Genomic DNA, 17,821 nt, shown 5'->3' with positions numbered 1-17,821 from the left:
TTGTCATATCTGAGTCATTAATAACTATTGTCAGAAAAGACATCTTCAGGCCAAAACATTTTTTTTTATCATTGTTTTTCATTCTTAGTCCCTCCACTTCTTTTTCCTGTCAAGAACTAGGCTCTAGATTTTGAACTCTGGTATATTAATTCAGTGATTTGTCATACAAGATACACTAACATATCAGTATCAAGGCTAGACAATGTCTTGTTTATATTGGGGATTTCCAGAAAGAATTGTACAGATGGAAGTATTGTGGCTCATTTCTTTCATTTTATGAGAATGTGAGGTTATGGGTAGGAATGAGTATTTTAGGAAGAAGTTTTGAATCTTGCTGACTGAATGCAGCTTTATTTTATTTGTCTGGCCAGCACCTAGGCTAGGGAGAGACATTCAAAAAGCCTGAGCCTGAATTGATTCAGTTTTTGCAGGTTAAGCTAACCTGGCTAGGCTCAACTGGTTTGTAACCATATAGACATTCCAAAAATGCAGGCACATGCTTGCAGTGGGTCAGGCTAGAAGCTGGGGGGTGCTAGAGCATCCCTCTCTTCCCTTCCACACTGCTGAGCTGAGAGGCAGAATGGACAGGTCTTGGAAGGATGCTCTGATTAGGGAGAAGTACCCCCCCCACACACACACCCCTCCCCCACCTGAGCAGTCCAGGAGACAATTGAGTGTTTATCACCCCTAATTCAGTGTTTATCTGACCTTTAAGAAAACAAAGAAAACAAAAGCTTCTCTCCATTAGTTCAAATTCTTCTTAAACAACTTTTTCCAAGAAGGGATGTTACCAGCTACCTGTTGATTAGCTCCAAAAAGCCCAAACTTTTTGGCAATCCTGTCTGCCTTTGTCCGGTCTCCCACAGCACAGACATCAAGTGGTATGCTAGCTAATGCTGAGAGGTGTCTGTGTAAGGCAGAGGGGAGGGGGAAATACCTGCTTAGCAGGGAGTGGGGGGAGGGTGGTAGCAGGAGGAAGCCAGGAAGACTGCAGTCACTGCCGGAGCTGCACCCAAGGAGCAGATGGGAGGGGCTAGCCCTGCTGTGGAGCAGAGAGCCCATCCCATCCCATCCGAGAGAGCATGCTGGAATACTGGGGAAGTCTGGTTTAACTTAAACCAGCAACTGGTCTGGGACAGACATTGCATAAACCGATTTGAGCCAAATCAGTTAAGTCTGATACTACATTCAGCCAGGTTTATCTCAAACCAGTTTCAGACAGATTTCAAAATGGTTTATGTGCACTGAACATATGTTCTGTTACAGTTTTAAACCAGTTTCTGATCACTTAAACTGGTTTATGTGTAATGTCTGTCCCTAGCCTTAAGGGTAGAAGGAAGTTTAGGGTAAATAAATATAATTGCTGAGATGGTTATAAAAGACTAGCTCAAAGTTAGGCTATTTGGGCTTTCAGAAAGCCCTGCATCTTTTCTCTTGGAGGTCTTGGCTCATGATTCGCTACTATAAATGTTCTTGACAGGGCATTTGATTAAGGTGGCAGTTGATGATTCAGCTCATTGGGACTTCATTGAAGCTGTTATCTTGTTCTCCAAAATCTTAGCTTTTCATTTTAAAACAACAAACCACATCTCTACGGCTAGGTACAGATATTCTAAAGTCCAAAGCAGGATCAGTCTAAGTTACATTGTTTTCTGCGAGCAGTGTAGTTTAGATCAGTAGCAGTAGGTTGGGGGCAGTAGGCGGCGCACATTTTAGACCGGGTCTGCTATTTTTTAACCAGTCTACATGTGCTGAATTTCTGATCTATTACTGGTATAGACTAGTTTTGTGTGCTGAACTTCTGTTACGGCAGGGGTGGGCAATTATTTTTGGTGGAATCCTGCTTATTGAGTTTTGGCAAGCTATCAAGGGCCACATGATAGGCAGCCAGGGGCAGAAAGCTATTAATTTTCTAAATGTTTTAGGGGCCCCACAGGGCAGGTAGAATGGCCTGGTGGGCTGCATCCAGCCCGCAAGCCATGTTTTGCCCACCCCTACATTATGGATATAGACTAGTTTCCAATCACGTACACCAGTAAAAGTGTGATGTCTCTACCTGGCCTAAGTGTTTTGGTTGTGAAAAAAACCTAAAAATATGCCTCAAGTAGGACTTTTGCAAAGACATTTTTGAGAATGTGTGAGAGCCTGGAACAATTGCTTAGAAAGGTTTAAGCTGCCCCATTCATGTCACTGAATAAGTCAGGACCCCAGTGATGATGGTTTCAGTGTTAACATAGTTAAATACTTAATTCCTCTCATAAGGAAGGAAAGGGGGAGGTTTATAGATCTGTCCAGTTCACTGCAGATGACATCTCATTTTGGTGCCACCTCCCAGATGCCAACACTTATTTATTTTCTTCAGTCACAAAGGAATCAAGTTCAAGCCTCACAAAGGCAAAGCACTCAGAGGGCATTTATGAGCCATATTTTGGCCACTCACATGGGCAGAGCTTATTGTTGATGATATCTTGTCATCAGCTGGAATTGGAAGACTATCAGAGCATGCCTAAAATGAAAAAACGTCTTTCACTGTAACTGCTGAAATTGGCAATAATCTAAGAACTGAAGTAGGTATGAAAAAGAGAGGGCCCTCTGCCCTCTTTCACCCTACAAGAATTCTGGCAGCCTGAACATGGAACAGGGTGAAGTCCCTACTCAAGAGAGCTGGAATAGAAGACAAACAGAAAGGTATGGGGGAAAAATACACTGTCAGCCTATGGGTTAAGGAGCTGCTGATTCTTAATTATTGTTGTGCTACAGAACTAAGTTAAGGTTCATGAACTACTGGTGCCTCCCACGAGTGGGGGACCACCATGCGGATGAGCGGGGACTGCCTGCAGATGCCTCCCGTGATATTGGTGGCAGTAAACAGGGACCACGCATAGACACCACCAGCTGTGTCACGCTGATTAAAAGCATCCACATGTCACATGTATCAGTGCTGAGAAATTCAGTGTATCACATTTCCATGCTGAGAAAATGGCAGCGGTGCACTTTAAACTAAAGCATATCAAACGTGCCACTGAGGCACACGATGCGTGAGGGTGCCAGAGCGCATCAATTTATGTGCTCCACTCCAATGCGCTGGATTTCCCGCACATTGAAGCACGCTCACTCCATCTGTGTAAATGCCCATAAATATCATGACCCCTCTTAATTAGAGAATTTGGTATGAAATGAGAAGGAAGAACCCTGAGGACATGAAGCCTTTTCTGTGAAGGTGTTTTTAGAAATTAGTGGCAAAAATAGCTGCCCATGCCATATGTCTGCAACAAAGTGAGAGCAATAGCAGAGAACTCTGATGGTAGATCTGTCAAATGCACCCATCATTTACAACTACCTAGAGAGGTTATCTGGTCCAGTAAATGGTCATTGAACACTGGACAGTTTTATTTCCAAATTGCCATTATTTTCTGAAATATCTTTGTCCGTGCAATTTAAACAGCCTGGAGCTGCTGTATTCCACCGGTAAACAGTGCAAGGACCCACCTAGTTCTATGCCATTTTCTCTTCTGCCTACCCAGGCCCCAACCTCTTCCCCCATGACCTTCCCCAGAAGAGAAGGGATTAAAAAGTAGGAAGTTTGGGGCACTCTTATTTTCCCCATATCCTACCCATCTCTCTTTTCCTAGCTGAGGCAGTGAACATGCGTTGCACTGTGACTGTTTGAAGGGGAGGAAAGCATGGCTGAGACTACACCCTCCCTCTTCCTATGTGACTGACGGCTTCAAGCAACAAATCCAGAATCCTCTCTTGAAAGAGCCTCTGCTGCCACCTACAGTGTCCTCATCCCAGGCCTAGCAATAGGGCAGGCTATGAAGATCAGAGTATAATACAGTATAATAAAAATTAGGGATTAAAAATAAAATGTAAAGGATGACATCCAATTTACCTGCCTCAGTTTCACAGTATAATTAAAGAAGAGCATTTCAGTGGGTTCAATGGCTGCTTCCAGTTATTAAACAACCCTGCATGAATGTAGCACATAGGAAAACTATACCATTGCTTGGGGTCAACAGAATGCCCATTCAAATTTAAGTATGCAAATACATTCATTGAGTTTATTAGCGCTTCTATCATGCTTCACATTAACCACACAACTATGTTCAGAAGACTACAATTCAATTTTGTTTAACCTATGATTGAAGAAACTAGAAAGCTGTAATCTGCAAGTGGGTGAGGGGGAAGTGTTTCAGATAAAGGACACCTGGATGTGTTTAGGTCATTTTCCTGTGTTTCGGGGTGGGGGGGGGTTGGTTTGGGGTTTGGGTATGTGCATTTCAATTGCTATGGGGAGCTAAAAATGCTGTCACTTTAAATGAGAAATAGTTCTAAACACACAAGTTATTTTTCTGAACTGCACTTTTGAAAATAATTATTCACCTAAGCAACATTGATCCTCACTGATGACAGGAGACTATCAGTTTACAGAAATAATTACATTGTGGCACCAACTAGAGTCTTTTGCTTGCTTGTTATGTTTCAAACTCAGTTTTATTGTGGGGAAATCTTTTTGTTTGTTTGCTTGCTTACTTATTTCTTCTGGGTTAGACTTAGAGCTACACCAGAGATAATTATATTCCCCTCCTCCCCACTCTGTGTTCTGCCGTCCACCTAGTTTGGGGTTTTCATGTATAGGGATGGGGGTAATCAAAAAGCAGGGTTAGTGAAACTGAGTGAAGTCTTTCATGGCTAAGCCAAATTCCTAATGAATAGATTACTCTGGGGCAGAGACGTGATCTCTGGGTCATTTCAGATGGCTAGAGCCTGATAATTGTGTATCTGATTGCTGCAATGGCATCTGAGGGAGGGGAGACCTTAAACGCATGAGCGGGGATCATCTGGTTATTTATGGCACGGTAACAATGTGTATAAAGATATGATCTGACACATATGTCAAAGTAATTCCTGCTCACTGACTGCAGGGAAAATGTATTATAAATCCAGCTACTTACTGTGTTTGGAATTCTAATACGAAAAAAGGGGAGTGGGGGGAAGGTAGCTGCTGTGGAGGCTTTCTTCATGGTTGCCAAACTATTTATTTTTCAGCCAGGCTGATTTTCTCTGGTTTTTAATTTATTTAACAAAGGTGTCCTCTGAAAAAGTAAAATCCCCTCAGAACAAGGAAGGATTATAGCACTAATAATTTAACCTAATCAGATGCATCATAGGCAGAAGCAGCAGTTATAATTTCTTGTGATTTTATTAATAATGTTCACACCACTACAATGGATGTCATCACTGAAACTGAATTTCTGTAAAAGGTTTCAACTTCCCTGTCTTTCCTACTACCAAAAAACTGAAACTGCTATTTTTAATGTATTGAAAAAAAATGGTACATGTTCCTTTTTAACAGTAGCTGTCACAGTTTTTTGCATTACCAAAGCTGTAGCAATGAACAACTATGAAAAAAATATATTTTTAAATGTAATCAAATGGGTGGAGATAAAAATGGCCTTAACAGTCATCATCAGTATCTTTGTTGAGAACCATTTGGTGAATTATTCTGAAACCAGTTCTGTTTCGCAGAAAGTAATACAATTATATGTAAAGTTTGTCCCTTTTTTAAGGGGCCTGTTTTTAGAACTCATAACTAGTGAGATCTCATAATGTGCACTTTTGTCATTTTGTAACAAAATGTTGTGGTTCATGAAGGTACTTTTGACTCCACCATAGCAACTAAACTGCAATACTTGCATACATTAATGCATGTATACCCTCAAGGATCGTGAGCATTAGGAATATCATAGCTCATTTTACAAATTGAAGACCCAAGATGCGCGGGTTTTCCTAGGGTTGCACATAGAATTGGTGTCAAAAAAAGAAATTGTACCAGATTTCTTAAGTCTCAGTCCAGCACCATCTTGATGATGATTGTTTTCTGTGAAGATGAGGCTGCCTTTTCCTGTTGAGAGCAGCCCAAGACTCGCCATATTTATGTTTCTCTTGCATGAAATATAAACTGTAGCACTATTCAATACAATACTAGAGAAGAATGTCCCTTAAATTACCAAGGTATCCATTGTTATGGAAAAACAGCATCTGAGTCATTGATGAAATATAGCAGGGAAGGAGAATAAAAGGCATAACACAGTTCAAAAGAACTCCATTTACATAAATATGCAGAGACATCTGTTTCAGTCATGAGTGACCTGCTGGTTTAGATCATCAGCAGGGGAAACTTGTAGTTGATCAGCACTGCCTGCCGTAGCAGGTGCTACTTTAGGCAACAGGAATTACTGAAGAGGTTTTCAATGAACAAAGACCACTCTGCCTGCCAAGAGGAGACATACGGGAAATTCAAACAAACAGCAGACTCCTATGCATGTTTAATTTATAATTTGTGGCAGCAATAGCATAACTAGGGGTGGGTGAGAGCGGCACCTGCCCCATATGCAAAGTTAGGAGGGATGCCAGAACCCTTTGCACGCCCACAGCCCTGCAAAGTTTGTACCCCAGCAGTATACCCAAGCCAGGAAGTCCGGAGCAGTCCCAGGTTGCAGCTGGTTTAAGAGCAACAGCCAGGGTGGGCAGAGCACACAGTGGCAGAAGCAGCAGCAGCAGCTCAGCCACTCACTAACTGTTTAGGAGTTCCTGGGATGGAAAAGATGGTTACCCCAATGCCCCACCTCCACCCTTGAAATTATGTACTCCCTTTCTCCTGTGGGCTCCCACTCTTGATGCTACACTCCCCTCCCTGCCACCCTACTCTCAGACCCCACATATGCCACCCCATGTCTTTCCCCTGGAGCCCACCCCCAGCCTCAGAACCATGCGCCCCCTGCCCTTGTAGAGTTTGCCCTGGGTGCCAAATCTGCTTGTTACACCATTGCCTGGCAGAGTATACACGCACTTTTACGTCCAAAACTTTCCAAGACTATTCTTCAATTCTTGGTGAGTATCGAAGCTGTATGATTCATGTATGAAAAGTTGTTTATATTGAACTAGCTGAAAAAGAACACACACACAAAAAAAGAAATGGATTTTTTATCAAAATTCAAAGGAGATATTTTAAACTGGACTATCATCTACATTTAAAGTCAATGTGCTATTCATTCATTATCAAAGAATATATCCTAACTGGTTGTGCAAAACCCTTCCTTTTTTATGTTATGGTTTTCTTAGTGATCTGTTTAGCCTTGATCTGGTACATTATAAACAATGAAGTACTTCAAAGACATCAAATGGGTGTGTGCTTACCTTATTGCTCAGTACTAGGTGTTCTCTACAATGCCTTATTAATAAACATTTGCTGTTTGTTCTTCCTTTTGGGTTTGCATGTTAATTTTACTGCTGTTTAAAGTTCTCAGAGTGCTTTTATGCCATGTTCCTTCTTTCAAAGGGAACAATCTGTTTCCCAAATTATAAACCAGTAAGCAGAAGACCAGATTATTAAGTGTGAGCTGGAAAAGAGTAGGTGTGGTATGATATACTATCTCTGGCAATACATTTCAGCAATACTGATTAGAAAGTGCTTATGCAATGAAGAAGGGTGTCCAAGAGAACTGTAGTAAAGCTCTTCAAGAAAATGAGTTAATAGCAATAAATGGCTTTCATGATTTAAAATACTTTCTCTGCCTCTTTCAAATATATAATGTTTATATAAGTACTGCTTAAGTCAGGGGTAGGCAAAATGCAGCCCACCAGGCCATTTTACCCAGCCCACAGGGCCCCTAAAAAATTTAGAAAATTAAGATTTATGTGCTCCTGGCTGCCTGTTATACGGCCCTCGATGGCTTGCCAAAACTCAGTAAGCGGCCCTCTGCCTGAAATAATTGCCCACCCCTGGCTTCAGTATTGCTTGCAAATAATAATAAAATGTAATAGCACAGTACGAGTACTAGATTCATAGTATTTAAATAATTCTTCACATTGCGTCACAACAACTGTAGTTCATATAAACATATTAGACCATAAAAAATTTAATTATGTCCCCTTAAATAATGTTTACGTATCATCATGATAGAACCATAACTCTTGTTTTCTTCCCTCTTTGAACAGAGTGTGGATCACACTTCTTATAAACCTCATCATATTGAGGTAGGGCTAAGATGAGCATAACCAGTGACGAAGTGAATTTCTTGGTGTATCGCTATCTCCAGGAATCAGGTAAGTTTCCTGACTTTATTACAGCACTGGATCATGGGTGCTAAATATTAGGTATTCCCTGCCCACAGGGGTCCTGGGTAAAACAAGAAAATAAATATCATTATGTCAGTAAATATTTAGCAGAATTGTCATACCACCTTATGTCATACTAGTCTATGTTACTAGCAACATACATGCACAAATGACAAATATTTCTATTCTTTGCTTTCTTAGCCACTTGAAAGTATTTATCTCAGGTCCTTGTTAAATGAGAGGAGATTTTCTTCAAAAAAGCTTTATACCGGGTTGTAAACAGATAGTCATCTACCTAATCAATATGTTTGTAATAGATCCAGTATATGTGTGCGCGTGCACGCGCGCGCGTGTGTGTGTGATATCAAGGTAATGATGTATGTAAATAACTGTATAGGTTGGCCTCTCTCTTGAGATCCTAAGTTGTATGTATCTTCCCTTCACCCTGCACATCTGGCACTGTTTTTTTCATATAAACAGGAATATTTTGGGAGTAAAACCCTAACCTGTGCTTTTAAAAAATATGTTCAAATTGGTATTTTATTATAGGATCCTTTTGTTATTTCAACTCTGACAGAAAATGTTATTTTAATGTTTGCAAGGGGCAAGCACATTGCTTAGGGAGTGACATCCAAGATCTCAGCAGGTTTCCTTGCTCTCTGAAGAGGCAAGCTCTTTGAAGTTGGGTAATGGGTATGGGGAAGGGGGAGGAAAAGAGACATGTGGGGAAAAAAATTGTCCCCTTTATTTTGACAGAGGGAACCAAAAACCTAGCAGCTGAAAACTCAGACCCAAATCTCTATTTGGGGGCTGAGCATGCCTCCTATTAGCCATCCTAGCCTGGATCCACTCAGTGGATTATTGTTTTTCTGCCACCCTGATAGAACAATTCCAGTACTATGAGCCCCCAGTACAAGAAACTTCTGTTGAAACTTACAAGGAATCTCCACATGTGGTAGACATACAAGGTTTGATCCTCTAAAGGTCTCTTGATAATTTAGCTATCTGTCATATTGGCAGATCTCTTCGCTCTAACTGCATGGCCCTAACCCACATCCCAACACTCTAATCAGCAAGTATTTTGGCTGGAGGGACCACTGAAGGACTTTGGGTGAGCTCTTGAGAGCTGGGAGGCAGAGGTGGGGAGGCAGAGTGCTGACCCGGCCCCAGCCTTGGCCCTGTCACAGCTGTTTACATGGCCTGTTTACAAAGAGGGGGCCAGAGGGGTGCCAGTTTTTCCTGTCTGGCCCTGGGCCTATGCACTCCACACCCACTGCTAGGGGTGACAGATGGAGCAAGTGAGTGAACAGGTGGGGTCTCCATGAAGCCCACCCCAATATCCCTGTGGGCAGGGTGTGCTCAGATGGATGAATGGGGCCACAGACAGACAAGGAGCAGTGTCCAGGAGCAGAACAGTTGAGCAGGGCATGGGTTAGAGCTGGGATTGGGGAGCAGTGATAACGTGAGGCCAGGGCCCGGGACAGAGCCACGGTCCTCTCCCTACATGTCCCTGTGTTGGGCATCAGCTCTGCAGGGAACCACAGGGCGGGGGACTGGTGCCCATTGCAGGGATGAGTGAGGAGCAGATTACAGCTGTGCTCCAGGCCCTGAGCCCCAGCCCTGCACTGTCATCAACCCACAATCCCATCTGCCCATCCCACTCCTGGATGCCACTATCCACCCAGCCAAGTGTGCCAAGCCTGCGAGGGTCCTGGCCTGGACTCCATGGAGACCTCACCTGCCTGCTCTGTCTGGCACGACCAGCAGCGGGTGCAGGGCAGACGGGCCTGGGGGTGCCCAGGCAGTGGGGCCAGGGGCTAGTGACACTTGTTTCCAGGCAGCAGTGGCTGCTGGGCAGCTGAGACCAGCTGCCACCCCACCCCACCCCACCCTGCCCCACAGATTACATCTCAGCATGCCCAAGAGTTGCATGCAGGGATACAGTGGGCCATGCCATGTGGCATCTCCACATCTGGGGGGCAGCGGGATCAGTTACACTCCCCACAACTGCCATGGGCCAGAGGGAATCACTTGATAGGCCGTATCTGACCTACATGCTGTATTTTGCCCACCCTTGGATTAGAATCTGGTTTTTGGCTTCAGTTCATGAGAATGGGGGGAAATACAATTTGATTACAAACTAACCAATTTTCTCAAAATAAATTGACTGGAGTTTATTGGCTTTTGAACATTCAAAAAGTTGCATAAATCTCATTAAAATTGTTACATTTGTAGTGTATTTTTTCCACATTATGTTGTTGCAATGTAACAGCTTCTCCCCATTGGAAAGAAGAAACCAAAGATGGTAGGCTTCATGTTCTGCTTGAATTGTCAATAGCCAAACTGATGCTGTGGATTGATTCAAAACAAATCTTTAAGGACTTACTGATGAATGACAGCATCAAAAGAACAGTGGCTGAAGGCTCTTATTGATTTTTTTCTAGCATTTTTAGATAAAATACCGTTGTTACTTCATATTCACACTATTATTTGACAATGAAAAATATATAGTCCTGCATACACAGGAAGAGTGTGAGTGTAATTGCATTGATGTCACTGATTTTGTTTGATAATTTCTACAGGTATTGTTAAGTAAGCAGAAACTGGTCTAATGATATTAAGAAAATCAGCTCAAACTGAGCATTTTAGGACCTGGATGATAATACATAGTCTTAGTACCAGTGCCTGACACAAGACAAGACACAGTAGTCTTGTACAGTAAATGAGAATTATAAGTAACGCTGAGCCAACAGATCTATTTTTAAGAAGCATGTACTGTACAGTTGGTTTTGATGTTCTGAGCCATGCTCATACTGTTTTCCCTTATGGGGTTTTACATTTGTATTTTTTGTTAGACAAATAAAGAAATCCCAGCTTGTAAGATGCTGTGCCACCTGCTAGTATAAACAATGTAGAATGATGAGATACAAATTAAAAATGTCTAAACAAGAACCTCTAATTATTGTAAATTCGACATGCACTTTTTTAATCCTTAGAGGGACAGTGTTTATTTTGAATATAGTTTGAGTTCAGTCATCCGTAGTTTATGCTGCCAGCAAAACCAGGAATCTTTTTTAGCTTTTGTATAACTGCTATTATACATTGGAATATGGACCGAGGTTCATGACACCTAGCCAAGCCCAAATAGCATTAAAAAAATTAAATAAAAATGGAGACAATAAAGTAAGTTTAACTCAGGTTTCCTCTTTGGTTTCCTCCTCTTTAATATTCAGACAGAAACAAACATATACCACACCAAGAATTTAATTGCGTATAAGGCAAGTCCATACCCAGATTTGGCAAAAAATTTGGCAGCTCTGATTCTGCAGGGTACTTGAGGATGTTTTGAATATTGCCATGGCAATGGTACTAGTGAATGGTGGTCATGAAAATTACTCTAATGATATTATTAGAGAGAAAGTTAAAATCTTCTGAAGTGGTGGGAGTAGGGGAATCATCAATTAAAAGTGAAAGTCAGAGGTTGCTTTCTGTTATAATTGAACATTTGAATCTAGAAGCATTAAATAATTGAACTATCCATATCAGTAGTGTTGTTTGATTACAAATCTTAGGATACAGGAGAAGTTTGTGAGGTATTTGACTTAGGCTTCTTCATCTTGAATGACACCAGGTGCATCTACACATGCTCCTTGCTTCGGAGTAGACTAATCAGCTCCACAGTGAAATGGTACAGTCTACATGTGTGCTAGTATTAGGGCACAGTAAACTAATTAATTCTGCCATAAGATAGTATTGTACCTGACAATACTATCTTATGGCAGGATAATTTACTGTGCTAAAACACACATGTGGACACTGACCACAGGCATAAATTGTGTCCGGCCAGCCCAGTCAACTCGGGGCCTGCTTTGCCCTGGCTTATTGCTGCTGTCCCAGGCCCATGTGTAGACACCGCAACTGAGCAGTTTACTCCTGTATAAACTGTTTCACATTCATTTCCTGTCTAGATACACCCACTATAATAAAATTAACACCATATGTAATCAGTACAGACCACATCAAATGGATTAAAAGCTGTTAACTGAAAGATCTTGAAAAGTCACTGGAAATGGACAATATTCATCTAATGGGATGTTTCAGTTGGAATTCCAGAGGGATCTTTTCCCACTTCTGTACTATTCAACAGCTTTATCAGTTATCTGGAAGAAAATTTAAAATCATTGCTGATTTAATTTGTAGATGGGAAATAATTGACGAAGTGGTAAGAGGTGGCAGCACTTCAGTTATAGAGACTGATCAACACAGTTTGGAAAGCCAAGCTAATGTAAGTGACATGCAATTTAATATATCCAAATGCAAAGTTGCTTATCTAGAAACTACGAATAAAAGAAAAATAACTGAAACCCAGCAGTTCAGCCCACAAAAAGAAAATGGCCATCACAATAAAGGAGAGGTGAAAAATTCCTTTATTTTATTTCTGAGATAGTCATTTTTTATCATCATTTTTGTGACGCTGCTCATTGTGTGCAGGAAAATATCCACAACATACTTTAAACAATTTGAGCTGGTAAAAGACTAACAGCAATGTTTGGTGCTGGCATGACAAGGCTCCCAGCCTAGCTTGCTGCTGGGCTCTGACCTCCTCACCCTTTGTTTCCAGACTCTGGGTCCTGCCCCCTCCATCTCACCTGCCATGGTTTGATGTTATAGTTTTGAAGGGAGGCTGGAGGTGGAGGTGGGTTTTGGGGTAGGTCCTTATCTAAAACCAGATCCTTCCCAACCTTAGCTCATGTTTAATCTGGCTGAGTCCCATTGCCCAGAGTCCACCAAACCAAGACCTAGATTCTTGGGCTCTAACTCTAGCCCTTTGTGGGCTCTGGGCCGCTTGGCCCCTAAGCACATCCCTTGCGGGTACGAGAGTTATGCTCCCCAGTTTTTGCTATCAGATATCTGACATGCTACAGTCCTTTAAGATACCACAGTACCACAGTCTTCCCTCTGAATGTATTTGGACTCTGGCCTGTACTTAACACCCTCCAAATGTAAATCAAAAGCATAAGCTCCTGCTCTCAAAGCCTAAAGCTTGCAAAACAAAAGCCCATGAGGGCACCAATATGAAAGATTGAAGGCACTTACCTTGCATTGCTCACAGTGTGGGGTCTCTTCCACCCTGATGTGGCACAAAGTCTTTTCTCCCAGACAGTCTGGACTGGCTACTCCTTGGAGCTCTGCCTTCTTCAACCCCTGTGGTCAGACTGCCACTTCTGGGTCAATCTGATTTTGGAGCCTCTCCCTGGGTCACTTGACCTTCTATTTCTGCCTCAGGCTTGCCAGTTACTGCCTACACCTGGGACAGGCACCCATCTTATCCCTTTTTGCTGTTAAGTCTATTCAAGAGGCCGGGCTGGCCAGCATGCCCTGGGCTCCCTCCTCTTCTCAGTAATGACGGGAAAGCCCTGTTAAAAAGACATGCCAGAGACATCCAGGCAGAACCATACAGTGCTGATATTAGAAACTAGCAACATTGTGGATTCTCTCTAAACCAGAGGTTCCAAAACTTTTTCTTATTACGTACTCCCTTCCAGTTTTACCAGGTGCCCACATACCCCAACCAGCATCCGTTTGATATTTTAACCCCTTAAATACCAATTACTTTAATGAAAATGAAATCTGCCTGTAATGGTGGGGGATGGTCCAAAGAGATTGATTCTGCACCCCCACCATTTAGGGCAGTCTGTCTGTCACACGCCATATCTTTGATAAAAAAATGAATAGATGTGATGCAAGAGGCTTCCCCATGCACTGAGCCAAACACGTGGCTCCAAACCAACCCTACACTGTGTCCCATGCTTCGCAGGTGGCACCCTGTTCCACATACTACTCCCCTGGCCCCTTACTGAGCTGCACTTGGCCTCTGGCCCATTCAGGCCACACTCACACTCGACCCTCACTGAGCCACATACTCACACTGGCCCCTCACTGGACCAAACAATCACACTCTAAGCCTCAGCTCCCTCACTGGTTCCTGGCCCTGGCCTCTCACTGGGCCTACACTTTCCTCCTTAGGCCTCAGGCCCCATTCAGTGAAACTTGGGCCCATAGTGCTTTTTTTGGGGGGGGGTGCTCCTCTAGCCTTTTCCTCCATGGGGTCACCCACAAGGCAGTGGGGGATGAGGCTTTCCAGCACCCAATCCTTGCCTTTCATTGGGAAGGCACAGGTGTGGCATTTCCCATCGGTCCCACTACACCATCCAACCCCAGCAGAATTCAGTTTCAGGTCTTACCCCAGACCAGGGGAGACCACCCTGCCCTTTCCTTGAGTTCTCCTGTGTTCTCCCTCAGAGTACATCTCCTCCCATCTGGGAGACTTTTTTATTCTCTGGACCCTAATTCTCCTTCAGGTTCTCCCTGACCCCCATCCAGCCATATGCCCAGTCCCTTGCATTCCTACTTTCAGGTGGCTCTACTCGCCCCCCTCATTTAGTTTCATAGATGTTAGAGTCAGAAGGGACCTATTAGATCAGCGAGTCCGACCCCCTAAGGGACAGTGCAACCTTCCTTGGAAGCTTATTTGATATTTTGGCAACCCTCTCCGTAAAGAATTTTTTCCTAATGACCAATATGAATTTGCTCTCTTCCAGTTTGCGGCCATTATTTCTAGTTACTCTGACAGGCACCTGGTAAACATTGTATCCCCTATTTCTTGGTGCCCCCCCACCCCCTGATGAGTTTGTAGGCGGCCATGAGATCACCTCTCAGCCTCCTTCTGTGGAGGCTGAAGAGGTCCAGGTCTCCCAATCAGTCCACAGAGGGTTTTTTCTGAAGGCTTTTAACCAAATGAGTGGCCTTTGTCCTCAGGTCCCTCACTGGTTAAGATGGCTCTGGCTCCCACCTCTCACCAGTAGTCTCCCACTCTAGGGACCTTCTCCTGTCTAGGCCTGGCCTTGCTCTCTGGCCAATCGGGATGCCAGGCCCTCATGGTGGGCACCTTTGCTCCTTGGCCCATCCTGGGCCTGGCCCCAGCCTGGGCCAGTCAAGGTGGTACAGTGGCTCCCTGGCCTATCTATCCTCTCACTTACTCTGGGCCTCACTCTCAGAGCCATATACCTTACACTGGTTCGGGGGCCTCAAGCCCCTCACATTCTTCATTCTCAGCACTCTTCTGGTACCTATTTTGCCCAGCACTATTCTACTCATGCCCCTGGCCTCCAAGCCCCATAGGCCTATTCTAATTCATGTGGTAGCCTGCCACACCAGCCAGGCAGGCCCCAGTCTCCCCAAACCCACAGGGTACTCTCTGGGGTCCTGGTTGCATGGCCCCACTGTCTCCATCCCAGCCAGGCTAGGGACCCTTTTGGGGTCCCCTGGAACTTCCTCCATTCCCCAAGAGTTCCTACCCCTTCCTCCAGTTGTTTCAAGAACTGCAGTCCTCAAGCTTGGAAACCCCTGCTTTAAACCTTAGGACACACTTACAAAATAGAGACTGTATCCTGGAACACACAAAAGGACATAATCCATTGAATATTAATATCAAGTGAGAAACTGTGGCTAAGAAAGCTATAAAGGGTGTATAATCAAGAAAAAATCAGATGGGAGTAGTTAAATGGTATTACCTCAGGATATGGTATTAGTGAGGCCATTACTAAAATACTATGTCCCCTTCTAGTATCTACACTTCAAAAAATGATTTTTTTAAAATTGGAAAGGATTCATCAAACTGATAAAAAATTGAGTCAAGGTGTCTGGAGAACATTCTTTTTTACTAAAAGTTGGTGATGAGTGAACTTGATCATAGTTTACAACCACCTACATGTCTGATAGTAGACAGTTCTTTAATCTAACATTAAAAAGGATAACAAGATCTAGGGACTGTAAATTGAAGCTAGACAAATTCAGAGTAGAAGTAATGTATGAATTTTGTATGGACAATTAACCACCAGAACAATTTACTTACAGACATAATCTACAGGTGTTCCTTAGAGTCTTTAAATCAGCACTGCATATCTTTTAAAAGACATGCTGTAGCTCAAACAGAAGTTGTAGACTTCATTCAGGAAATATTGGTTGAGATGCTATAGCTTGCTAGACAAGATATCCAACCGTTTAATCAGAATGGTACCTTAGGCCATAAGATATATCAAATTACTTTCCTTACACATCACCTGGAATTCTCATAATGCTTTTGCCCAGTAGGGAGGAGTGGGAGGTTAGTTGCTTAATTGCATCAGATGGGAGATAGGTGCCTAAGTACAAGAATCTGATCCTAAAAACTCACCTAACCCTATTATAAGTGCTTCAAAATTTGTAGGTGCCTACATTTTCACCAATACAGTTCCCTAACCACCTAAAGTTCTCTTGTGTCCAGAGATGCTATCATCTTGGGAGAAATGTGCTGATATTTATTGCACACCTAAATGTGTTTGAAATTCACAGACTAATGTCTCTTCACCTAAGTTCTCTGAGGGATCTGAAAGGCATGTTCTGATCATGCCTTATACTCATCCATTGCCAGCACTGAGTTTAGCACAAGACGCAGCAGCCATGGTTACTTACATTCAAAAGTGAAGAGAAGAAGTCAGTCGTTTAAGTAATAGCCAAGATAAAGCATGTGTGCCTAACAAATGGGAGAGACCTGGCTTTAATGCTCATTTCTACCTGAGAGGGTGAAACTCCCCAGGAAAAGTTCTTGAATCACCAAATTATAGGGCAGATTAGGGCTCTTTCCATAGTTTTGAAGGTGTGCCTAAGTTCAGTAAAGAATGCATGAAGAATAAGCGGAAGAGAGTGTGACTGTAGCCCAGTCATAAGGGCATTGTCTTGGGAAGTGTGCAATACTGCATCCTAATCTGTCCTCACCCATTTTGTATTTGGCCATTTAAAGTTCCTAACAGCAGTATATTGCACTTGTACCTAATAAATTGCATCCTATTTATTTCAGACCAATTTTCCAATTATCAAGACAATTTTGAATCCTAATAGTGGTCTCTAACTTCACCCACCTTGTCATCCACAAACTTAAGTAGTGTTCAAGCCTTAAAATATAATATATATATAATATAACAAATCCATACTTGAATCAAATCCAGCAAAATAGTTGTTCCCCATCTTGTTGCCTGCAGTTTCTTAAAACTATTTCAAAATTATGTGGGTTGGTTGATTCTGGTCCTTGTCTCCCTTCTTATGAACTTTCCTATTGTTCCTCCACTTTTATTTTGTTTTCTAATATATTTCATAGATTTCATAGACATTAGAGGCTGGAAGGGACCTCAAGAGATCATCAGGTGCAGCCTCCTGGCCATAGGCGGGAAGTCAGCTGGGATCAAGTGACCCCAGCAAGAAATAAATCCAGCTATTTTTTGAATGAGTCCAGAGTAGGTGTTTATACCACCTCTGGGGGGAGTTTGTTCCAGACCCTGCACACACACCGTAACGAACTTTTTTCTAATATCCAGTCTAAATCAGCCTTCCTGGAGTTTATGGCCATTAGACCTTGTTATCTCTTGGGGAGCTCTGGTGAACAGATGTTCTCCCAGGTCCTGATGTACCCCTGTTATGAAGTTGTAGGCTTCCGCCAGGTCCCCCCTGAGCCTTCTGTTCTCCAGACTGAAGAGTCCCAAGTCCCTCAGCTTCCTTGTACAGCCTTCCCTCCAGGCCTTGGATCATATGAGTCTCCTCTGGACTCTCTGAAGCTTCTCCACATCCTCCTTGAAGTGGGGGGCCCAATACTGGACACAGTACT

At 43.0% G+C, this 17,821-nt stretch overlaps 1 protein-coding gene across 3 annotated transcripts in view; it reads left to right on the top strand.

The window, feature by feature from the left end:
* TBL1X (transducin beta like 1 X-linked) overlaps window positions 1-17,821 on the top strand; it is a 317,070-nt gene that overhangs the window by 202,842 nt on the left and 96,407 nt on the right. For all 3 annotated transcript variants that reach the window (XM_090064019.1, XM_090064010.1, XM_090064027.1), the window contains one exon: window positions 8,002-8,109. In XM_090064019.1, the coding sequence (XP_089920145.1) occupies window positions 8,052-8,109 (58 nt within the window). In that variant the 5' untranslated portion in view covers window positions 8,002-8,051. The remainder of the gene's footprint in view (window positions 1-8,001; window positions 8,110-17,821) is intronic.

The sequence above is a fragment of the Crocodylus siamensis genome, chromosome 1 (genome assembly GCF_052110815.1).
Source record: "Crocodylus siamensis isolate JL-2025a chromosome 1, ASM5211081v1, whole genome shotgun sequence".
NCBI lineage: Eukaryota > Metazoa > Chordata > Crocodylia > Crocodylidae > Crocodylus > Crocodylus siamensis.
The sequence above is the reverse complement of the archived record's forward strand: the minus strand, read 5'-3'. Positions and strand labels throughout refer to the sequence as shown.